This window comes from Poecilia formosa, unplaced genomic scaffold (genome assembly GCF_000485575.1).
Source record: "Poecilia formosa unplaced genomic scaffold, Poecilia_formosa-5.1.2 Scaffold0, whole genome shotgun sequence".
In the NCBI taxonomy this organism is placed as follows: domain Eukaryota; kingdom Metazoa; phylum Chordata; class Actinopteri; order Cyprinodontiformes; family Poeciliidae; genus Poecilia; species Poecilia formosa.
The window spans coordinates 3,316,252-3,341,246 of record NW_006799939.1 but is presented as its reverse complement, the minus strand read 5'-3'; the positions used below and the strand labels follow the sequence as shown (position 1 = coordinate 3,341,246).

At 41.9% G+C, this 24,995-nt stretch overlaps 2 protein-coding genes across 3 annotated transcripts; both read right to left on the bottom strand.

Moving 5' to 3' along the window:
* Nucleotides 1-638: 638 nt before the first annotated feature.
* LOC107832919 (trafficking kinesin-binding protein 1-like) lies at nt 639-6,964 on the bottom strand (the record flags this gene model as incomplete). The annotated part of the gene is made up of 3 exons (XM_016662410.1): nt 639-4,288; nt 5,887-5,989; nt 6,802-6,964. Coding segments are annotated over 3 exons (1,323 nt in total), but the record flags the coding sequence as incomplete, so codon positions are not given.
* LOC103138006 (trafficking kinesin-binding protein 1-like) lies at nt 6,922-20,366 on the bottom strand. 2 transcript variants are annotated; one of them, XM_016672920.1, is made up of 13 exons: nt 19,982-20,358; nt 16,508-16,584; nt 13,843-13,959; nt 13,526-13,626; nt 13,248-13,356; nt 12,121-12,199; nt 11,884-12,014; nt 11,680-11,754; nt 10,438-10,575; nt 10,271-10,347; nt 9,933-10,172; nt 9,515-9,843; nt 6,922-7,523 (listed from the first exon to the last, which is right to left on the bottom strand). In XM_016672920.1, the coding sequence occupies exons 1-13, from the start codon at nt 20,202-20,204 to the stop codon at nt 7,024-7,026; spliced, it is 2,196 nt and encodes a 731-aa protein (XP_016528406.1). In that variant the 5' UTR covers nt 20,205-20,358; the 3' UTR covers nt 6,922-7,023. The 2 variants fall into 2 exon arrangements, with proteins under 2 accessions (XP_016528406.1, XP_007552227.1); XM_007552165.2 differs by lacking the exon at nt 6,922-7,523 and having other exon boundaries at nt 8,207-9,843; nt 19,982-20,366.
* Nucleotides 20,367-24,995: the final 4,629 nt, after the last annotated feature.

The window sequence follows — 24,995 nt, the reverse complement described above, 5'->3', positions numbered from 1 at the left end:
TTAGAAATATGTACAACTGCAGCCCCTTAAAGAGACAGAATTATATAAAATGTACTTTTTCTGAACTTTAAGTCAATTATAATATCAAATTAAAGAAACTTCGCTTTAATTAATTTATGCATATTTGAGAAATAATTTAATCTCCCATGGCAACCACTCAGCTGTGCAAAACACCTGGTTGGACCTACTCCCGCCTTCGATACGCAGCTCATCTTCGGAGCTAAAGTTTCCAAAACTTTTGTGCTTTCGCCTCACAGAGCAGGCCTTCCTTGCTCAGCTCCTTCAGACTAGCCAGTAGCAATTAGCAAACACCTGGTGGAACTGCACATTTGCTGAGCTCATTATACGAGCCACTTCTCAGTGCAGTGCAGGTAAAAATGTCTTTTAATGGTTGATAGAGGAACGCTGTTATGAAGGTGGCGTCTCAGAAAGAGCAGGAGGTTTTAAAGAGACATAGGCCCAATTTTAAGAGTTGAAATTACAATTTACTAGATAACACAGTAACTAACATAGTTACCATGTTAATTATGCTTAGTTAATACAGTTACCTGTGGTTTTAAATGTAAACAACATAATACTGCCCCTTTATAGCTGAGAGGAGCTGAACATCATCGGATGTACAGAATAAAGTCAAAGTATAAAGACAACAATTAAATCTCTATTTTATATTTTATTGACAGTTGGACATGTTTTATAAAATAGAGCCCACCAGTCTCTGGCTAGAACATATTCCCCTATAATCCTACATAAACTACTCACCTTTATTACATTTTTTTAACCATACTTTATATATATATATATTTATATTTCAAAATTATACATGTTTGTGTTGCATACAGTTACAGTGAAATGATTAAATCAGACAGAAATCTGTACAATGGCCCTGGAAGCTGAATAATAACTTACATTCGGATGGCGTGGCACAAAAATTACATTAAGACACCTGCTGTCGTACCAACACTACCGCTCCATTCTTCTCCTCTGAAATACTGAGTTGTTTTATTTTTCTTAAAATGTGCTGCTGCTGAAGGCAGAAACAGCGAACAATCGAAGCCCCTAGTGGCAAGAGAAATTATTCTAAAAGCCACTGAAGTATGAAGGATTTCATTCGTACAGTAAAGGTGATTCCACATGACACTAAAATAAACACAACCTGAAACATCCTTCACTTTAAAGATGTGCAATTGTCACTTGCGTGACTTACGAAACAAGCTACAACTTCTTGGTCCAGGTACAATGTCCAAACCTAGATTACGCATCGAAACGCCTCGTGAAAACAGCAACCTAAATGTTGATCTGTGTAAAAGTCTGAAACGCTGCGTGTCGGGATCACCGTGTAGTTCACCGACTCGTTTTACAAACGTGAGCATCAGTCGCCCCTCGTTCAGGTGTAGTCAAACCAGAATTTTAAGAACGGGCGGCTCTGCTCTGTGGATCGAACCGGAGCAAAAAAATTAAAGATTGAACTGATCAACTCTGCAGAGACAGGATCAGCAGGATTCAGATTTCACTGCTCTCTGCCGTTTGACCCGAACTGAGTAAATTATGGACATTGCTTGGAGATACAAGGTGGACAGTATTGAAAAAAACTAAATGCTTTGGGAAAAAAAAAAAAAAAAAAAAAAAAGCTTTGAGGGTTAAATGCAAGATCTGTTTCCAGCTGTGCTGAAGTTGCATGTTTTGCTCAACCGCCATGTCTGTGCTCATTTCATCTGTGAAACTCCCATACCTACATTCATAAATTTTATCCTTTACTGCCTGGATGCATATGGACAGATCAAGCTAAATAAATGAAGGGGAAAAAAAAGGGAAATTATTCTGGGACTCCGTCAGATTGAACAACAGCTTTACTCTATTCCCGTAGAATCCAACATTTTATGAGGACTTAAAACAAAACAAAAAAAGATAAAAACATACATCTGAAATGAGAAGAATGCACCGAATCTCACGCAAACCGCTGGATTGCACAATTAAAGTCATGTCTATTGCACACAGCAAAACAAAATGCAAACAAAAGGACAACAAATGCAATCAGTTTTCTAATGAAATACAGTGTGTTTGTTTTTAGGCACATAAGAACATTCAGTCACAGCAACAAGATATCTTAAAGCCCCAATCTGGATTTCTTTTCTTTAAACAACAAAAGACAGAAAAGGAGGAAAAGACATTGTAGACAAAAACTGTGACCCCTTTTCAGCTTCAGCGCAGAAAAATGGAAACAGGCATTTTTAGAGTCTTTTAAAAATGCCTAAACTGCTTCATGAAACATTTTTAAAGGAAAACATTTGACGACATTTATAGGCTTTGGCGAGACCAGCCAGTCACGTTAAATAATGAGAGACACACCGGGAGGTCGTCCGGTGAGCATAGTCCAATGATTTTTAGCTCGGTGAGCTGGTCAGAAATGCGACGGTCCAACCATTCCTCCGATTAACGAACACAACCAGCACAAACACGACCGTGTTGTGCTGGCAACGACGCGAGAAGAGCAATCTAAGTCATCTGGTTTCGGCATCAGCTTATGTGTTAAAAAAAATAAAAAATTTGAACCGTAGGAAGTACAAAGATGTAAGAAGATATTGAAAAGGAAACTATATTTTATGACACGAAGAGGCTGAAGGGAATTCAGAAAAATTTCTCTTGTTTTCTTTTTTTATCCATTTTAGTTTTCACCCTCTGACTGCTGAAAACTGCTGTTGAAATCGGAGATGTTGGTCGTCTCAGAGTTCATCTAAAGGTCTCGGTCTGGTCAGCTGGCCAGAGGGAATGAGCTATTTGTTTGGTTCAAGTACGCTGGACCAGCTCAAGGACGTTGGCTGCAAAGCGGCCACAGAAACCGGTGCGTCTCCATATGAATTCAGTCACATGGTAAAGTACTCCAGACTGGGGCTTTAATAATATACTATTTGCCACAGTATATTGCATATACAGTACATTGTACAATAATGACACAAAGGAAGGCAGCATACTCCGTCTTTGTTAATCTGGCCAGACAGTATTTAAATATAACACAGTGTAACAGTTTCAGCCACTCCTGCTCTCAGTCGTCACTCTGACATTTTATTCAGACTACTGGCTGTCAGGGGAAATAAGGGCGGATTGTACCGGTCTGCTTCTGCAGACGATGTGTGCGCTAAATATATTTTTTGGCTTTGTATTTGTATGTGTGTAATGATAAACATGAAAGTGTAGTAAAACGCTGTGATTTTGGCCTGACATACTGAGTTTTTCCTACCACGTCCTGGTTTGACCCTCACTGTCTTGGCCTTGTGTTGCTGAATTGTCTGAATCCCAGTTTGCCCTGGCATGTCTCTGTATTACAGTGTGTGGTGTGACTGGTTCCAGTGCGTGTAAAGTCTGCGGTATGTGAATGGCCTTCCTGACAACGGAGGGGTGTGTTTGCACTTTGCCCGTTTCGTCTGTCTGTGCCGGACCCTGTGGCTGTGATGTTTGCATCGTCTGTGGGATGAGAGCGCAGGGCGGTCCGCCGGGGTCTTTCATGGCCATGCTGGCCCCCACCATGGCCGGATAGCTTCGGTTCCTCCTCAGTCCTGCATTCAAACCCGGGAGCCCGCCACCCAGGCCGCTGGAGCTGAAGGGCGCCAACAGACCGCTCCCGGAGGAAACCGAGGCGGAAACAGCGGAGAGCGTTCGGAAGCGTTTCAGCTTGTCCACCAGTCCGAGGTTCGCCACCTCGTTCTGGCCGTCTTCGTCCGCCTCGCCGTCGTACTCTCTCTCCAGATCCATCAGCACTTCCCTCAGAATGGTGCGAGCCGGCTTGGAGGCGAGGAAGGCGTCGTAATACGGCGGATCCTCCTTCGAAGGGCTGAACTGAAACGCGGGCCGCGCCGTGGCGGCCGAGGCAGATTCTTGGGGCGGGGAGCAGGGAGGGGAGCAGGGCTGAAGGAGGAGCGTGTCCGGTCGCCTCACTGGCGGTCTGACTTCATTCTCCCCTGACTTGGCCGCGTCGCTCTGCACCTGCACGCTTCCCGTGGGCGTCGAAGCGCCGCTGGCACCCAGCCCTCGGTCCCAGCTGCAAGGATCGTACACCGAGGCAGAAATGCCACGCTCCAGCAGGAGGCGCACGAGGCCTAGGGAGGTGCTGGTGGTCTTGGTGGAGTCTCTCAAGTTGGTGGAGGACTCGCTGAGGGAGAGCGACAGGGAGAGGCGGCGCGGGGTGCAGCAGGGGGTGTAGGAGGGCGTGTGCGGGGCCGAGAACGGCACGGGAGAGGAGGTGTGGGTCGGAGTGCCGATGGCAGAGCCGCTTTGGCAAAACGCTACCGCAGGGCTGGAGGCGTAAAGAGGAGAGGAAAAGTAGAAAAGAAGGCATAAATGACAGTCATCAGGTGAAAAATGCTCGAGTTCAGAAACAGATGAACTCGATTTATTAATAATCACCATAATACATCTGCTTAACAACTGAGGAACAGAGAGCACTGTGAGTTTTCTTCTTCTTCTCCTGAAAGGCTTTTCTGCAAATCCTCCAATGAATTTCAATGAGAATACCTTCTTATGATATAGTAGAGAAAAACAGCAAGGCCTAACAAAAACTGTGGGGCACAAATTGATCAAAACATTTTGATCTCTACTACAGACGTTCTTCAAAAATAAAGCTTGTAAGGCTGGTAAAGGTTGGAAAGAAAAAAAAGAACTTCAATGTCTTCGATCTGCACAAAACCACAGACGGTCTTTCTCCCTTTCGGGGCTCAACACAGCTGCTCATCTGCCTGCATCTCATCCAGTTCCTGCAGCCTTCATGTTCACACCACATCTCGGCATACGCTGCTCCTCTAGACTCACTCATTTTCTGTCCTTCCTACCAGCTTAGATATTAGATAATTATCCAATGTGTACAGGATTGTGTCACTTCACATATCAAGACTGGTCAAGCTGCAAAAATTCATCAAAAAGCAAAAGATTAACTTCTAATTTCACAGGCCAATAAGTGAGAAGTCACTTTTGCTCAAAAAGACCACGGATGTCTGACAGCTTTTAGTAAAAACTGCATCAACGTGTCAAAACATGCACGATTCATTTTAGCTTACACAAAGTAGGTTTAGAGAAACTTGCATGCAAACCCACTGATATTTTCTGAGCTAGAAACATCGACAGCAGCGCAGCGATCGTGTCGAGCTTCGTTCCGACTCCGTAATCATTAGATTTCAAGCATGATTAAAATATTTGTTATTTTGAAGTGTCTGCAATGTAGCATTTTTTTTTTTGTTTTGCAGCAATTTCCAAACCTCAGCAGTCAAACGCCTCGTTACAAAATAAGGCAAAAGTCAATTAAAAAACATTCAGTGGAAAGTCAGTGGGTACGACAAATGCTTTCTCAAACTGGATTTGAACTTTCTGTAATCATTTCGTCCCAAAAGATTTTAACAGGCCTGAACACTGTTTTCGTAATTATTATTTCGTTATTATCGGTATCCACCTCAAAAAGAAGCTTGTGCACACTGGATTAGAGAGCAGATTTAGAGGCAAACCCTGACGTTACTCAGGTTCAAACACACCCACACAAGGTCTTTAGAGATGCACAGCCATGCACGTTCTCACCCATCTGCACACTGAACGGTGCTTTCAATGGGTCTGCTCTAATCCTGCCAGCAGAGCTATGTGATACAGCTCCGGCTCGTCTTCCTCATCACATGACCTGTCGAGCCAATCACACAGCAGGGACACAAACACTTGAGCGACCTCCTGTGACACCAAAATGTGTTTCGAAGAAAGAAAAAAAAAAACGAGAGAGAAGCGTCCAGCTCCATTTAATTTGTGTAAATTAACAGCGATTTGAAGTGAATATTAAAGGAACCCAAAGCAGAAAAAAAAAAATAAAAAATCCGGCTGAAAAAGTGCGCGTTGGTAAATATTTGGGTGTTACGTTACCTGGGGGACACAGAGGTCAGCTGGTCAGACGGGTGGAGAATCCTGCAGGTGGTGAAGGTGTAGGTGGAGCTGGTGTGGGACAGACATTTCCCTGGGAAATGGACTGGAGGAGGAGAACAAAATAAAATTCCGTCAGCCGTGATGAAAAATGCACCAAAAATCATACACTGTAAAACTGCATGTCGTAAAGAAAGGGGGAAAATAGATCGCAGTCACAGTTCAGACCCCAGGTGAAAGCACCCGTTTTAATTAGCCCCGCTTTTGTATTTTTCAACTGATTTTTAACATCTAATGATCTTCTCAGTTGTTGAAAGCTGACCTCCTGCATTCAAGTTAAATGCAAATAAATCGAAAGCAATTAAATAAAAAACAAGAAGAAAAAAAAAATTCCCCCTCCGAATCAAGATTAGAGTGAAGCAAGGATAGAAAATGAAGGGATGAAGAAGAAACAGATGAAAGTTGCATTCTCTAAATGAATCTCAAATGATAGCAGATACATGCAGATATTGTCAAAGACCAAACGTGCTCAGGTCAGGGTTAGTGTGTGTGCGAGCTGGTAGAGGTGACCCTCTGACAGAGCTGCTGAATTAGCTCCGAGCAGCTCCGAGCGTCGCGCTTTCACGTGACACAGAACAGCTGCGGGCGCAACACCTGATGCAGCCTTGGCGCGCGCACACAAGCCAGCGAGCAAACTGGATCCAGATACGATGACACTTCTGTATCTCTGCACTGCGTCAGTCATGTTCAAACTCTCATTTTTTTGTTTTGTTGTTAAATTTTTAGAACTTTGCAGGTTTTGGTTTGAGAAACTTGCCAGGCCCTGAAGGAAGTGAGAGCAAAGCAAAGGCGGCGTATGAAAAGGAGAAACTGAGAAGGAGAAAAGAAAAAAAAAAGAAAAAAAAAAAAAAAAAGTACTCTGTTTGGACGGAGGCGGACGGCTGTGTGGATAAGGCGTGGCTCCTGGCTCGAGCGGAGGTTGAGTGTGATCATGCAGGAAGTGTTGCCACGTTACAGCTGCGAAACGTCCAGTGAAAGCCTTCCCTTCACTCCTTCCACCCTCCCACCCGTCTTCCTCTGCCCGTTCCTTCTATTCTCCCCGTGCTCCAGATTTAGTTTCATTGGGTTTCTCTTTTCCTGCTAAAACGCTCCCTCACCAGGCATGCGGTCCACAGTGGCGGGTTGCAGGGCCTGGAGCTCCTTGAGGTCCGTGTGCCTGCTGCGCTCCGAACAAGAGGGAACGGGTGAGGACGGGGAAGGGCGGGAAAGGGGAAGGGGCGCGCCGGCGACGACTCTGGCGACGACTCCATCTTTTCCTTCCACTGCCTCTTTCGGACCACAAATTGCTCCATTCAGTCCTTCTAGCTGGTTGCTGCCCTTGATGTTGCAGCAGGCGGAGCCGGCGGCGGTAGAGCAAAGGGAACCTGTCGGAGCGGGGCTCTCTCCTGACGAGCCGGTGAACGGGTCACACGACGCCTCGTCCTCCTCCGGCTGGTCCAGCTGCCAGCTGTCCTCCTGCTCCTGCTCCCGGTCCTGCTCTAAAGTGCGAAAGCCCTTTGTGACCACGCCCGGCCGATGGTCCAGCAGAGCCCCCATGTGTGGCTGAGCCAGCTGCTGCCATGCGTGCAGGGTAGCAGAACCTGCACAAGTAAAAAAGGAAAGCCTTATGTTACCGGAAAATACGCTAAAGACACTCTAGATGTACAGCAATTCACAATAAGACCATTTCAGCTGTGCTTCTACCTGAACATATGTGACCCAATGAGCTGCAGGTTTATAAACCTATTGAGAAATCAAACATTGGGGTTTATTCCTTAGCAAAACTAACATTTAGGTCTGAAATGTGCAGTGAATGAACAGGAATGCTAACAACACAGGAAGTTAAAAACCCACCACACATCCTGAATCAGATTAGCTTGTGAGAGTTAGCTCTGTTAAGCTGCAGCACTATTTTCCACTGAACAAAATATATGACCAGCATAAAGATAATAATATCAGAAAAGATAGTCTCCATGTTTTAACTGTCTAAAAAGGGCAGACAGCAAAGTGAGCAAAATGTCTATGTCAAGTTTCAGCACTTTCGCTATTTTGGGTGCTTTTTATGTAAAATGTGGGAACATGTGAGCGAATTAACTGGGGGAAAAACAAAAGAGACAAGAATATAAGGAATGGAAGAGGAGGAAATTAGATTTTATTAGGGAAGTTGTTTACAAAGAAAACAGAAGTCAAATGGAAGAAGAAAGAATCAAATGAAGAAAAGAAAGCTCAAAAAGAGACAGAGGGAAAAGAAAAGCGGCTACAGATGAAAGAGAGAAACAAATGTGTAAATGTCACGATTCAGAAGACAGATGTCGTGCTAATAAATATTTTGCTCAGGAGGACAGAAGAAACGACACAGAGAGCAGAAACAAACCTACAGGGATGGTGAAACGGTGACAATAATCTACGAACTTGTCACGTTTTGCTACGTTACGGTCACACACTTCAAGGCACTTTATCACAAAAAAAAATCCCAAAAGACACAAACAGGAGGAGCAGAGCCAAAAATGAACAAAAAATATACATACATGATAATTTAAATATTTTTGTGTGAACCTACAGTACATCTCTGTCACTTTGTTGCTTTTACACCTGAATTCCCTCCCAACTGTGGAACGGTAGAGGATATTTCTAATTATATACTCTCTATTTTGTTTATTCTATTTGACCCAACTATAAAAAAAAATGTTGAATGTTCTATGCAGAAAAAACCCCACATTGTTTTCCATCCTATTGTTTATGCTACCATGTCGTTTTTTTTCTCCCATTTTATTTAATTTTACACACAAGACAGCAAAATAGTGCAAAGTATATGTTTATGATTGTAATTTCAGTTCTGAACACTAGGTGGAGGGAAAACACTGCAAATGGTGCATGAAGTTACAGCGACCAGGAGTGAAATCCAACTCTGTCAGGGCTGTTAAATATGGATATTTAGGCAAATGAAAGATGTAACAATTAAGCTGACAAACTTAGTAAAAACATAAGGTTTATGCCTAACCAATAAGGCATAATTTGGACAATATAAATGCACACAAGCACAAAGTATGTTTGCTTTGAAAAGTATATCGACCACGTACTCATATTTTTTATGATCTGTAACATTCCTGCGTTGTCCTGTGTGGTTTCTACACTTCGAACCAGCAGCGCGGCTGAGTGTGTCTGAAATAAAAGGAGTGCTGAAGGTTCAGACTGCCTTCCTCTTGTCTGAAGGCCGTCAGCAGGCCTCTGCCCAGAGCCGGAGGAGCTCTGAGGGGAGGCTGGAAACCCAACAGGCTGCGAATCTCCAACAGACTGGAGCTTCTGCGCAGCTTCGCCTTCGGTGAGGCGCTCAGGAGGATCTGTGACTCGCTCTGGTTATGAAAGATTAAATAGCGGTTCGGGTGTTTGGCGTCGTCGTCGTCTCGCGTTGGACCAATCTGTGTCTCACTGTTTGAGCTGTTTAGAAAAACATAGCTGTAGTCCTGCCTCTGCTTCTGGTTGGGATTCTCTTTTCTCTTTGAGTTTTCGTTTGCATTCAGGAAGACGTTTTGGGAGCTACGACTTTTCTTTCCCTTATTTGTGTCAAGAGGATCATGAGACCAATAATCACCTTCCAGCGGCTTTACAATCTGCAGCTTCTCCGGCAGGTAGGACCTGGCTGTGATGGAGTATCCCGACCAGATGCTTCCGAAGGAGGGATGCGAGCAGAACGACAGCAGGCTCTCCGTTGGGGTCCCCGGGTCCCCGCTGCCATCAGCCTCTCCCTTTTCCTCCTCTTTCCCCAGGTAGGCCAGCTTCCTCTCCCTCTCTTCTTCGAAGAAGCGTTTCTCCGAGAGGTAGTTGTCACGGCGCAGCGACAGGCGGCGCAGGGCTGCCTCCAGGTCCCTGCTGCCCGGGGTCCCCGGCGTACCAGGGGGCCGCTTGTTGGAGTCTTCCGACCTGAGGAGAGAAAGAGAGATGAGAAGAAGAGCAATCTCTATTTTTTTTCCCTTTCTTTCTGCTTGCTAAAGATTCAGAATGTTCCTCACCCGTCGTCCGGACCCTCCAGGATGCTGCTTGTCCTGTTGTCCAAGATGATCCCACTTCCTGTTTCGCTCCCGTAGATGGAGTTGGAGCGAGGCGTGCCCGCCCTGCTGGAGCGGCTCGAGGTGAAGCACGAGTTCTGATTGGACCCTGGGATGTTCAGAGGGGAGGGGGCTGCAGAGGAGCGCTGCTGTCGCATCAGGTTGAGGTTTTTCACCGTCTGGAAAACCCGCTTTGGGTGCAGCCTGGAGAAACGAGCGACACGATCGCGTTACTACGGAGATCGAGGGATACATTCAAAGTATCACGCAGGAACAACGTCAGAGCGTAAAACTAAAGGCACCTCTGCTCTTCTACGTCTGGATCGTCCATCTGAAGCTCTTTTCTCATAGTTCCCTCTATTTCTGCTGCGAGCGAGTCCTGAGAGAAGAAAATGAATCCATTCATTCTGCTGGAGCCGACAGTCCGATATACTGAACTGCATAAAGCTGTGACAGCTCATGCGCTGACCATTGGGAATAAGCCCAGTGTGTGGAAACGCCTCGGGGTGCTGAGAGGTAGAGATTTATTCCTCAGGTTCTTCAACTCCTCCTGAGCCTCATGGAGGATCTCCATGCACTCTGCATACTTATCCTGCAGCTCCCGCAACTGAGAAAGGAGAGAGGAGAGGCGGAAGGACAGAGAGAAGGGGAAAAAAATGCAGCAGGTTTGGCTTTTGACTTAAAACATAGATATATATTTTTAAAAAGTCCATTGCAGAGTTCATCGCTGCAAAAACATAAAATATTACAAAGCATTTTTGTCTGATTTTTAGTGCACTTGAAATAATACAAACTAACTTACAAGTAACTTTTCAGCTTGCTTTAAGTCAATAAATCCTTAATATTGATGAAAAAGTTCCAGTTTCATTGGCAGATTATTTCATTTACAGCAAGAGATTTTCCCCATGTTAAAAAATAAAATAATCTGCCAGTGGAACGAGTAGTTTTTTTTTTTTTTAAATTCAAAATTAAGGAATTATTGACTCTAAATAAGATCCTATTTCTTGCTGAAAACTTACTTGTTAGTTACTTTTGTCTCATTTTAAGTGTATTAAGATATTTGCAGTAGAAACTAAACCAAAAATACTTTTTGTGTTTCTGCAGAGTAAAAAAAAAAAAGAGTTAACATTTAAACTAAACATCTACCAAATTTAGTCTTGATGCACCTGAGCCATTAAGACATTAGTTTCATCTAAAAACTTTTTGGTTGAATAAAAATAGTCTTACATTTAGATCTGAAAGGGAGATAAACTCAAATTATTCCGTTCAAAAACCTCCATCTAAGTTTAACCTTGACCTAAACCTAATTAACATCCCGTTTCTAATCACTGCAAAAACTGGAATCTAAGATTAAAGATCTTGGATTAATGAGATTTATGCTTATTTCCTGTCTGACAAGATTATTTTTCTCACAAAGAGGTTTTTATGTTCGAATATTTTTCCCGTTTTAAGTGTTTTTCTACCCAACTAAAGCTTGATATTAAGAAAATATTACTTCTTATGAGTAAATATATAGTAGAATACTTCAATATCAATAGCTGCAAAGCAAACTTCAAGTCTAGAACTTAGTTGTCCAAGTAAAAATTAAAAGAGTTTGCTGCATTAGGAGAACGCTTTGGTCCTCAAAAATCGTCACTTTTCACGTAAATAAGAACGCACATAAAATAATAATAATAATACCGTTAACTGTCCTTTACAGTCATGCGTTTACCTCAGCAGTGAGCTGTCTCTGGGCGTCCTTGGCTGCACCCAGGTGCTGAGTCAGCTCTTCGTTCTCCACCGCATACTGTGAACACCAAAGACAACACAGGACATGCAGTCGCAATTCTTTTACCTAATGTATCTAAAAAATCCATGTTTGCATTAGGAGCTTCTTTTAAATTTTTATTATTATTTTTTTTAAAGGCTTTCTTACGAGCTTCGCCTTCTTCTGCAGGTCGACGATCTGAGAGAGGAGGTGTGTGATTTCCTCCTGCTGTCTGGAAGCGTCCTCGCTCTTCCTGGCCAGGTCTTCTGCCAGAGAGGAAATCTGCAGGTTGGCAGCTCCTGGAAGGGCAGGAGGGGGGAGAGGGCCCGGAAATGTTATAGCCACTGAAATTTTAACGACAGATGAGATAAAAGAAAAAAGAAAAAAAAAAGATATAAAACTCACGTAATTCTTTGACACAGTCATTGACAAGCTGCTGCTCTTTCTCTTCGTACGAGATGGTTTCCGTCTCCAAATGATTCGCCTGGGAGGACAAATGGATAAAACGGTGGTCAATCTTTGCAATCACCTTCTCAGAAAAGGTTCCACGATGCGTTGATTTATCATGGAAAACAGATGCAGGTTTTATTAAAGCGTTCTGATTATGCATTGCTGAAGCTATGTCACTAAATTAAGGCAAAAAACGTAAAACAACCCTTCTTGTTTTACAATCATAACTTGTGAACAGGGTGCACAAATACACAGAGGGTGAAACGTGCAAGGCTAAATTACCCCCACATGTCCCACTAATATTTAATTCAACGTCATTCAGCTGCATGATTTTATAGCCCTCAGGTTTCTGCCGAAACTGACTGAATATTTCAAAATGGTTTATTTCCATTCAGAGATTCAGAGAGTCTGAGCCAAATCTTCGCTCAGATTGAACATAAAAAAATTGGTTCAGGAAGAATAATTCTTGTTAAAGTCAAGGTGAGGCCTTCATACCCGCAAACACGTCACCATCTATCAGGTAAAGTGGTGGCAGAATTAACGCTGAGGATCTATTTAGTTTTCGGTGCTTTTGGAATAAACTACAAAACTCCCTACATCTTCAGGAGTTTGTCACCCAAGATGTTTTCTTAAAAATTCAGAAGCATATGAATGGTCAAATAAAGGTTTCAATATCAAAATAAAATTGGTGTTTTGCACAAAATGGGTGAGATAATACAGCCGAAAAGCTGGACAGTGATATCAAATCAGCCTAGGAACTGGTCTTGGATTGGATGCATCATTAAGCCTCTGGAGTGGCCCCGACTTCAACGCAATTGAAATTTGTAAAAAATCTGCTGAAGCGCTGGATCTGTGGCAGAAAGTCAACATATTTAAATAAACTCAAGTGGTCAGATTTCCAGTTTGGGAACAAACTGAGGGCTAGAAATAGTGTGTGTGGTCTACTTTTAGCCACATATGCAACAGAGTGATTAATCAAATGTTAGTGGGCTTGTATTGGAACTGGTGTGTATATCTACTTCCTGTTACCTGACATGTAGACCATCGTCAACATTGCAGGGAAAGCTTATGCTTCTACGTACCGCAGATCGCAGTGATTTGTTTTCTTCTTCCAAATCTTTGAGTTTCTTCTGCAGGGAGTCCAGCGGGAACAGGGTCGGGGTGGACAAGCTAGGTTCACTCAAACGCACCCTGTAAACGCACCGATATTTCAACCTTTATCACATTTCTTTTATTTAAACACCCCCAAAACAAACAAATGACGATTAGACATTCAACCGAAACTTCTCAATGTCAATTCAACACCGCAGCTGCATGCAGACGTGACCGGAGCAGACGAAGTGAGTGTTAGGACGCTTACGGTGTGGAGGTGTTGGACTCCCCCTCACTTTCCTCAGCGGCGTTGGTGTAGAACTGCAGCAACTCGTCCTTCATGGAGAGGTCGTGACGCAGCTGAGACACCTGGATGTGAAGACATGTGGAGAAATGATGAACACCGGACAGGGGAAGGAAAAAACAAAACAAAAACAGCTGATGTGGAGGATTTTGTTCACAACATGTCCAAGCACCTGCAAGGCTCGATAAAAAAATCTAATAAACCTGCATATGTGGCAGTTAAGTATTGTCACCTTTGACCCTGAGAGACTACAGAAGCCCTTTAATGTTGCTGGTGTGTACCTCCTCTCGGATGTGCTCCACCTGGTCCTCCAGCAGGTCGTTCCTGTCACTCAGAGCTTTGTTCTTCTTCAGCAGCGACTGTCCGATGCGAGCTGCCAGCTCCAGGTCCCGCTCTTTCTGCTCCAAACACAAACTTTGATTTAGAGCAATTAAAAGAAATATATATATATATATATATATATTTTTTTTACTTAACCTTTATTTTAAACAGTATTAAATGCCACTGAGATTAAAATCTCTTTTTCCCCAAAAAGGAGTTCTAGCCAAGAGGCAGCAAAAAATACAAAACTTCAACACCATAAGAAATTACACTGTTAAAGAAAGCGACTAAAATGTTAAAACAACAACAAGTGAGTTGGTATACCATTTATGACTTTATTTCACAGTTAAATGTTCAAAATAGTGTTTTTTCTCTTTCGCTTCTCAGAAGGTGGGAAGACAAGTGGAGAAAGTCCCAAGTTCAGGAATTGAACCCTGGACCGCTACGTCTATGACTATTAGCCTCCCAGCTACAACAGGTGTATGTTTATTATTCAGGAAAAAGAAATTTACCAATCAGTTTTGATTAATTAAAGTGTATTTAAGTAGAATATCAGCCTTCTTAAAGATTAGTAATATATTAATCTTAAAGAGGAGGAAACATCAGCAAAAATAAAAGAATAAAACAAAATATGAACTGTTCAAGCTTTTACTGCAGGCAAATTTATCAGCGTCCCTTCATCAGAGCTGCACAATATACAATGACCAAATTTTTCAGAATCGCAATACCGCTGTTATCCAGATCAGTATTATAAAGAAGTCATAAATACTAGCCCAGTTATACAAGTACCAAGAAATCCCTCTGTCTGTGCCAGTAATATACTGTAGTTGGTCATTGCATAATGGGGCAGAAAATGTTTTAGGAGGATGTTGGAAAACTAAGATTTACTGGGTCGACTGCTCCCTGTTTCCAACAAAAGCAGAAAGACATTAACATCGCTTCGTCAAGTGTTTGTTTATACCGTCATGTAGTCATCAAAACTTGAGTCAAGTAAAAAAAACAACCTTAAAATAGATTCATCTGTTATCGCAGTAACATAAATGCACATTCAAATCTTTTTAGAAAAATTCAACATTTATAATTTAATGTCATTTACTCAATGGGGAAAATGTCAACTTAAAAAACAAACAAACAAACAAAAAAAAACAAAAAAAAACAGGTTTTAACAGAAATCAATGGTGTCACAATCACTGGTCCCCCAAACACGTCCATTCAAAGAATATAAAGAAAGCTTTTTTTAATTTCTATTTTTCCTTCATAAAGGAAAAGTCCAGTTTTCCAACCATGATTTTCTTTTTTCCCTGCGTTATCAATATGACATTTCGTTCAGCTACTGGCCAGTGTGAAACTCATATTTGTTTTGTCAGCACATGGTAAGCAGGCAGGTCTGGGAGGTAAAAAAAAAAAATAATAATAAAAATAAAAATAAATAAATAAATAAATCCCTCTAGCTCACTGTAGGGGAACTGCAGCACAGAGTATGATGATAACACACCGTCTACATCCCAACCATCAGAATGAAAGTCAAAAATGTTTCCAACCTAAACAGGTGAAGATTGAGCGCTCTGCTCAGACAAGACTGAGATTGAGTTTCTCAGCAAACACACTCCAAGTGGGTCTGATGTGAAGTGATAAATAGGTGGGAAAACACTTTGCGCCCAAATCTGGTGGAGAATCTATGATGCTTGTCTATTTCAAGAAAAAAAAAAAAAAACAGCATCACCAGATTCAAAATCAGCCTTCTTTCATGGCTTTCTCTATCCTCCAAGGGGAACACCCACAGTGTGAGCTGAAATCAGGAGGAGGATTTCACAGCAGAGGACTGAATACTTCTACCCTGTTTGCAAAATATGGCTGTCTAAATACTTAGTCATTTTATAAAACAATTATTTCTTAAGATGTTTCCCCCCCGCCCCCTGTTGAATACACAGAATTAAAATGTTGGACTTTTTCTCAAACTATAATCGTCCGATTACTCTACTGCAAATACAAATCCTTTCATTTGAAGGTTATTCATTAATCTTCCCAAGGACTGCCAATAAATGAAGTAAGTAATGGAATAAATCATGAGCAAACATACAGAAAAGGCTGCTATTAGTCACAGCTGAACAATCATTAAGGGCTTATTCACCTGAGGCAGGCTGAGTCTGCTGCCTCACAAACATTTTGTTTCCTGGCAGTAAAAATAGCCAAACACACACAGGCAGCAACACTAAGCTGTGTTTCATGTGCAACTGAAGAACACAAAGCATCTGGCATGGTCACAACCAGAGCTTTGTTCAGAGGAAACCTGCATGCCCATCTGAGTGTTACATCTCAAGCTTTATTTGACAACGACACCATTCAAGTTTTCAGACACTTTTGTCTCTTGATGTCCTACTTTATGCTCTTTTTTTTTGTTGTTTTGTTGTTTTTTTTTGTCACAGACCGGGAGGTGATAAGTTACATTAAAATATCAGCTCTAGGAAACGAGTTCAACGACATTGTTCTTTTGACCCTCAGAGAAAATCCCCACATTTTAAATCATCACATTAGTACATCCCCAACGTAAGTGCTTTAAAATCCCTCTAAAAATGTCGCCTTCTGTTTGATCTGCTTCGACAGATTTGACTTTTCCGTACTGACCTCTTCCAGCAGTCGGGTGACGGCGTCGATGTCGCTGTAGGTCTTCGTCATCTGGCCCACTCTGTCCGCACACAACACTGCAGGAGGGAGACACGGAGGGAACGGTAAGTTTCAGAGACAAATGTCCAAAAGAAGAGTAACAAACAACAGCAGCAGCAGTCAAAGGAGCACACAGAAACTCTGCAGGAGCTTCAGGGATCCACAGCTCCGGAGGGAGAATCTGTTGACCACAAAACTATTGGTCAATTTCACATTTTGAACATTTTACACTGCACATCTTCCTGAACTCAGTATCTTCATGGTAGCATCATCTTGTGGTAAAAGCTTTATTCAGCAAAAAAAACCAAAAAAACAATGAAATCCTGGAAGAAAACCAGGATGAATACTTTTGCGAAGACACTGAAAACTTTTAGAGATCAAACAGTGCATAAAAAAAAGCATTTTTATTACACTACCAATTTGAAATTCAAAATAGAATCATCAGTATGTCTTTGGAGTTGCTGATAGAATTATATGGAGCCTTGGACCTGCATAGCGTGATCAGTGAAGGTGTCTCCAGTATTTACCCTGACAGACAGAAGTGAGTGGCGGGCCTCCGCTAGTATCATCAGACTTCAAATTATATAACTCTGCATCATAAACAGCTCATTACCTGCTGGATTTCAACTTGCAACCATCACAGCCGACATGTAAACAGAATTCAGCTGCTCCCTCTGCAGCCTTCTTTCCGCTTCCAGTTAGAAGCACATGCATGATCAAAATTCATCATTACCCACATGAACAACTCGCTGGTCTTTAACCTAACGAATGAGTCAGAAAAGATAAGCTGCTGAGCACAGTTTCAGAGGTCAGAGTGCAGAACCACAACCATGTTCATCTGGATGATTATCAATCTCCTTCATTTGCAGATTCAGTTATCATTTCCTAGTGAAGGTACGCGTCTCATCATGGCTGACTTTTCCACATGCCATCATTGAAGCCCTAAAAAAAAAAAAGCCAAAGAAATTTGATCACATCTGACGCTTTCAAAGTTTATCTTTAGCAAAAAGGGAATGTGATGCAAGGAATATGCAAAACAATAATGCAAAAGGAGTCGGCCCATGCAAAACACACATTTTATTATCGACACTTGGAGCAGCAGCATGGCTGTCAGAAACAAGATATATCAGTACATTGCAAAAGTATTTATACCCCTGCAATGGTTTTTTTTTCATATTTTACAATGTTAGGACCATAGCCTTAAATTTTATGTAATGGAGGGATATTTAGATATGACCCTTCAAGTTCAACTAGAAATGCAGGTGTTAGAATGGCCCAGTCAAAGACTAGACATAAATACAGCAGCTTACAGTATAGTTTGAGTACGGCAAAACTGCTCTGTGTCATCACATTCTGCTTTCAACCTCTGTCTGTTATGGAGCATGCTGGGTTTGGAAATGTTGGCCTTTTGGGAACCTCATGGTTAAGGTTAAAGATCAAGACTGAAGAATCAACTGCACAGTCACTTTGTGAACGTTTAAAACGTTAGTAAAACACTGTTTTACAGCATTTGTATTGTCAAATGCAGGTGTGCGTCACCTCTCTTGACATCAAGAAATAACAACAGCTCCTGCCATAAAGACCAGCCCTTTTCAAAGAGCTACAAACCTCAGGTTAATAAATAATCAGTAAAATAAACTTGGATCAAAACTTTAATCTGAACTGTCGCATCAACAACAAATACAGTACACACAAATGTACTGCAATAGCTGTTCAGGTCCAGATCCACCCGTATGCTGGCCAAACCACAACATTTGTCTTCATCTGCTATCGGCTGTGGAAGCGTGGAAGGACAGGGTGCAGCCTGTTTACCTGTCATACTTTATATTTGTGTACGTGCAGCTAATCAAAGAGCATGCTGGCTTATTTCCACAATAAAACTCCTCCCAGGTGAAACAACTAAACGAAAATACATGACGACGAATTAATGCGCAAAGCCTTCGGTGCCAAGAGGAAGTATTCATACTTTACCGATTAACATTTTAGTAACAATTTAGCTCTGAAGACAAAAAGGGGGGAGAAACCTGTTGATGAGGGAAAGTCTAACGTAACAGGGAAGGTAATTTAAGACAGATACGTTCACTCTACCCAGTGCCACTAATCCTTTAAGGACAAAACAGAGAAGACGCATTACGTCTTGTTCAGCCATGGCAGTAATAAAAGGTTTATTAGTCCAGAGAGTTACATTAATATAATAATAGATGTTATTAACCAATCAACTGAACTTATTTTTAGTTGTAATTTTCAAGATGACCGCCTGAGTCACAGACACATTTAGCCCACTAGTGAGCAACACACAGGCACAAGGAGACTAAGAAGAAACTCTTGTTATCTTAATCAATGCCCTGAACACAATCTGTTCAGACTGGTGACATGCAACACAATGCGATTTCACTAAAAAAAATCATTTCCTTATTGGATCTGGGTTAATATGGCTTAACTATTTATAAAAATTAACTAGCACAGCATAGCATCTCTTGACAACAGAAAACTTAAGTTGCAGCTCATGCTTATATTAACAATGTGACGATCGATTTTTTTTCCCCCGGGGTGATTTCCAGTGGTCTGATTTGCCACGTCTGATTTTGTGCGATTAAAAATGATTTTCTGAAGAATCATAAAAGGGGCAGCAAGTCACTTCACAGATTTTCAAATCGAACAAAAACGAAAATGCATGACAGCACATATCGAAAGCAGTGCACTGTTTTTTTATTCCACGCTGAAAAAAATGGATTAAAAGTATGTTATTGATTGATGCATTAATAACCCCAAAAAATGATTAGAGTTCTTACTTCTGATGCATTTAAAGAAGAAGGGAAAAAAATCCTCATATTTGACCTGCCGATTACTTGTTACAAAAAAAAAAAAGTCTAATTCCAGTCAAGGGCCAATTGATCAGGGAACCTCTAATTATAGAGGTAATTTTTTACATCTAAACATCTTGGCATGTTTTCTGTCAGTGTAATTTGTCAGACGGCTGATTAAATCTGCAGTGTGGAGTTACAGACGAGGCCGAGGGGAAACACTCAGGCACAGGGAAGCAAACTCTAAGGCACCACACAGGAAGGAGCTGTCACTGTTTTAACCAATCAATCCCCCAAAGCACAGCCTGCCAGGAATGATGATGTGCAACACACAATGGAGAATCATAAGACATTATTTCCTGCTTCCATCTGGGTTACAATTAATCTTAACCGTGATTATAATATTAACTTCTACAACAACATTAGAGTTTGTTATGTCATCCGGGGGGATGAGCTGCACTGTCCAGTGTGAGACAGGACCACAAAGGAGGGACGGCACCCGCAGGACAAACACATGATTCCACAGAAAAACGCCAACCAGAGCATAACGTGCACATTTTTCATCCATATGCTTTTGAACAAGCAACGAGGACTGCTGATGATCACACAGTCTCTACTAACCAGTAGCTACCTTCATAAAGTATCTGCTGCTCTTCATCCATGTCTTCATTCTGCTCATCCTGTTTGTATCTTCCATGCCTGGAGAAGCCAGGTTCCGCCTCTTCCTCCTCTTCATCCTCCTCCTGCTGCTTTGTGCTTTCATGGATGGGCAAACAAACATATTCCTCGTCCTGATCCTGGTCCTGGTCGGAGAAGTCCACTGAGTCCTCGAGGTCGGACATGCAGAGAGCCATCCTCCCCTTCTGATGCTACAGCCGACCAGTAAACCCCAGAGTCCTCAGAGGCAAAGCCATGTGTCCCACCTGGGGCCGGTACATTGCTGCAGGTCTGATGTTTGACAGACAAAAGTTTGCATTTCCCTCTCACAGTGCATGCCTCTCTGACAGGGAAGATCCCTTGTTTGTATGTGTGTTGGATACCAGCCTGATGAATATGTAGGAGTGTGAGTATCAGCTGTCTCTTATCGCAGGTCAGCGAGACTAAACAGACGGCTCAGCTCCTCCTCCTCTCTTCCCTGACTGGTCAGTCTGCGGCCTGCTCTACTTCAACACAGACACGGGGCAGAGTGGTACACCCCCACTTGTCTCATATTTAAAGTTAGAAAACTGGGTTAGAGCAGATTAAGACAACAGATGAAGGGATTTAAAGAGCATAATTCCTAAACCCTGTAATCCACAACTGTTTAATGGAGATTTTTATTTCGACGGTGGAGAGACACTGGCAACTTAAAGGTGGAAAAGTTCAAGCTGTTGAGTTCTTACTCAGGTTAAAAGGAAGATAAGTCATTTTACAACCCCTCTCAGGCAACGACGCCTTGGTACAGCCCAGCCTAGCCTCCATGGCGACACTGAAGCTGGGCAAACAGCGACAGCCACTGGTTTCCAGGGTGTGGCGAGATATACAAACCCCCGCAGGTGAAAGGTTTTACATGGATCCAGCACACGGTATCATCAAGCGGAAAAATATTTCCCTGCCTGTCCGTGTCCCGATACGATGCTGTACTTCTGCCTCTGAAAACACGCGTTCCTTTCAAATTGTGTCATAATGGCTTTTTTCAAACCACAGAACAGGTTTGGGCAGACCATAGCCACCGTCCCTCAGGCTGGTTTTTCCAGTTTGATTCCTGTTGAAAAGGACAGTACACAGTGAGGAGGCAACCATACATCTGAAAAAATGTGTTCAATTCAAACACAATGAAAGTCGTTCATTCAGGTTGTTGTTTGATGTGCTGGACCTCTTGGTCAGAGGAGGGCATGACCTGATTCTGACAGAACATTTTACACACAAACCAGCGTGACTAAACGTCAAGATACGTTAGCCGAGTTCCACACAAACCAAAGGGTCTTTAACGGACTTCCAACTTGCAAAACATAAAAAAAAAAACAAAAAAAACAATAACAACAAACTTCCAAGTCCAGGCAATGGGAAGCAGCCTGTGTACTCACAAACTTTGTCCGGCCTGCATTGTAACTTATCATTTTGTCTTGCAGTAGAAACAGTAACCCTTGAATATGTTCTTGCATCTTGACGCATTACAGAAAGAGCTTTTAGTAAAACTTTATATGTTACTCTATGTGGCAGAAAGGAAGTGTAAGGAATGAGTTCGGCCATGAATAAATTTTGATCATAGCTCGTTGCCCCGCTGGAAAGCGAACTCTTCAATGAGTCCTAAACTTTTTCAGAAAGTCAACAGCTTTTCTTTCAGGACTGCCCCGTATGCTGTCTATGTTTGGAAGTGGTGCTGCAAGCGGTTCTGCAAAAAACTCTGTTTGCTTTTCCAACACCTGAGAGTCAAATCTGAGCCACGACGTCATTACATCTTAATAAACATCTCATCCAGTTCATGTTCAAACCTCCGCTTGTTTTATTCTGAGATTCTGTGAAGGGCAACAATACCTGGATACAGTTGGACTACACAAGTGGCATTAATTATGCCAATATCCCTGCAAACAGATGCCCTAACATCACTAAGTACTAATCATCTGAGCTGAATTCATGTGCATTGAATCAGTTATTTCTGAAATCATGATTAAATCATTTTGTCTTGCAGTAGAAACAGTAACTCTTGAATTAAAGGAGGTTCCCTTTAATTTTTGAAAACAGTTGAAGTTAGGAGAGAACTTTTGACTAAAACATTAAATGTTTTCTTTCTGCTCAACAACTGTGAGCCTCAAACTTTTTAGAAGTGATCTTTAGTCCAGAATGCCAGTTCTTTGCACAACCCTCACGCATTTTCATTGTAATTAGTTTAGAAAAGTGATTCCAGCTCTGGACGACCCTGCATGCTTGAGTAGCTCCACTCAACAGTCCCACAGAACAGCTCTGTTGTTCTGCGGACAATAAAGGGCTTCTCCACAAACAACATCCATTGCTTTCCTGGTCACATTCACTCTTCTCAGACCGTATGTTTTCTTTCGTTCTAGATTTTGTGCTTGCTTAATTTTAATCATTTGGATAAGTTTCCTTTGACAGTCGCTTTTATAAAGTTACCAAACCTTTCCGACATAAAACAGTGGCGTCATTTCCAAAAAAAGCAAACATGAAAATAAATTTTGCTGAATGAGTGTCTGAAAGTAGTCAACAGGGGCGTCGTCCCCCCTGGTTGAAAAGGAATGTTTATCTTTTTTAATCTGTTTTTTTTTTTTTAATCTCTTTCTCTTTCCTACTGTTTATTCAATGTCACATGCTGGTTTTTTTAATTACGTGTAGCACTTTGAAATGCCTTGCTGCTGAAATGTGCCATACAAATAAAATTTGATTGATTGATTGATTTAGTTACTCCTTTTCTACTCTGACGGGTTAAAAAGAATGGATAATTAAATCAAAAACAATTTAAAAAGACATCCCCTATTCCCAACGGGGCCCCACATTCCCATTGAAACAATGGGTCGGGGTTTTTCCCACGCCCTTGTTCTGATTGGACTCGGCTCATTCGGCCCAGTTCTTTTGAAGGCTTCTAAAAGCGACTTGCAGTGTCACAATCTGCTGTTAACAAAAAAAAGGGACTTGGAGCCACATGCAAATCACTGAGCTAAATATAAGCCAACCTACTTCCCCCTCCCTCCCCACGCAGAGCTCAGAATAAAATCAGCTGCCTGCTATTCCTGCCTCCATGAGGAGATTTGTCAAATAATAATCCCCTCGATCTGGTTGCCAAGAAAGTCAAAACACCAAACATTAGAAATCAAAACTTGGCAGACAGCCACGGTTGAATAACACAGCTGGAGATGAAGTCTTATAGGAAAGATGCTGAGCTGCACCACACTGTTTGTTACGTAAGAAGATCTACAGCATCCCTGAAGCACATGGCTATTACAACACACTGACATGAAATCAATTACTTTTTCCTCCTCCATCCGAACGATATTCACAAGAAATGTGGAATTAGATTACGACTTAAATAAAAAAAAATATATATAAAAATTCACATAAATGCACCGGTGTATATAACGTACCTAATCTTAGAAATAAACAGCGTGTTATGAGCAGCAGGTCAGCCGACACGTTTTACTGAAAGCTGCAGCGAAGCCAGATCAAAGCAGGCGACAGCAGACATATCACAGTCACAGCCAGAGCCACAGCCTGATGAAACGCTAATGACCGCTCCGACCTGCCGCCGTTAGCCCCACCCGTCACATGACCAGGTACCGTCGCCCCGGACGTCCTCAACAAGTCACAGGCACCAGGACCAATCTGTGGCATCATTACCCCACTGTATCTGGTTACACACTGGCGCTCCTGAAATGTAACCCTACATGATGCTGTAGCTGACCTTGGCGCATTACATAAATACTTCTCCCTGCACCAACACCTACAGAGATTTTACTGCTTGGTTATTCCTTTACGTAATTGCCCCTCCTGGTGTTAGTCATGCTTTTGTTTCATTGACTCATTCATTCATTTGAATGCGCTGTTGTTTCTAGTAAAGCACTCTGAACAGTTCAAAAAAAGCTAAATATCTATTTGTCTAGGCACTGAAGCGCTGTGATTATGTTGGAGAAAATCGACTACTGAGATCGCACATCCAAATAAGTGCTTTGGAAAGGGCAAACATTTTAGGTAACGTCACTAAACACAAAGAGAATCATTAAAATGGAGTTCAATTACATGCTATGTGGTTTATTTGAACAAGATCCATCTTTCCTATGTTGCCACCATGCTAAATGTTAGCTCTCTTGCAACAAGAAACTGCTCTGTAATCAGCCAGCCAGCTGGGATTGTAGCTCTTTCTCTTTTATTGCTACTGGAAATCCATTTTAGGATATTAAGACCTTACCATGCATAAATTCTACATAATGCCTTACGTTATGCTGTAACTAGAGTCAGAGAAAATTGCATAATTTTCAGCTTGACCAGCTAGTAGCAAACATATTTCAGAGAGAAATTTTGCGGTGAACGCAGAAAGGTGATAACACTTTTGTGAGGCATTTCGTTTTTTAATGTCAAGTTATGTTAGCATGATACTCACTAACGTTATTGTTTGTTTTTCTAATATTGTACAGCCACAAAATGCATCATGTCTAAGTGTTAAAACATTGCACTGACAACAACAACCTTCATTGTGAAAGCCTGTAACTAAGGGCAGAAGATTCAACAGTAACTATTTTTTCAGTGTTAGTGGATTTCAGCTTACAGGAGTAATGCCACCGTTTTGTCCTACATTTTCAACCTTTTTCTGTTATGGAACATGTTGGATTTGGAAATGTTGCTGGCCTACTGGAAATGTCAGATTAAAAGTTCAAATCTATATTCTCTTGTGAAAAAACAAAACACGGGTACATTTTGTGTGTTCTTTTATGTGAGCGGTACTAATCAGGCAAATTGCTACTATAATCAATAATACAGCAGGATGGATAGAAAACAACAATTACAGAAAAAGTCAATAATTTGATGTAATCTGCTGGACTTCCTTAAACAGAAAACTTTTGACCAACCAATTTGACTATTAAGTTGAACTTGACTGCATTGTTGGATAGCTAAGATCAATTGGATTGGATTTAATTGAGTGTTTTCTAAAGCCTTGA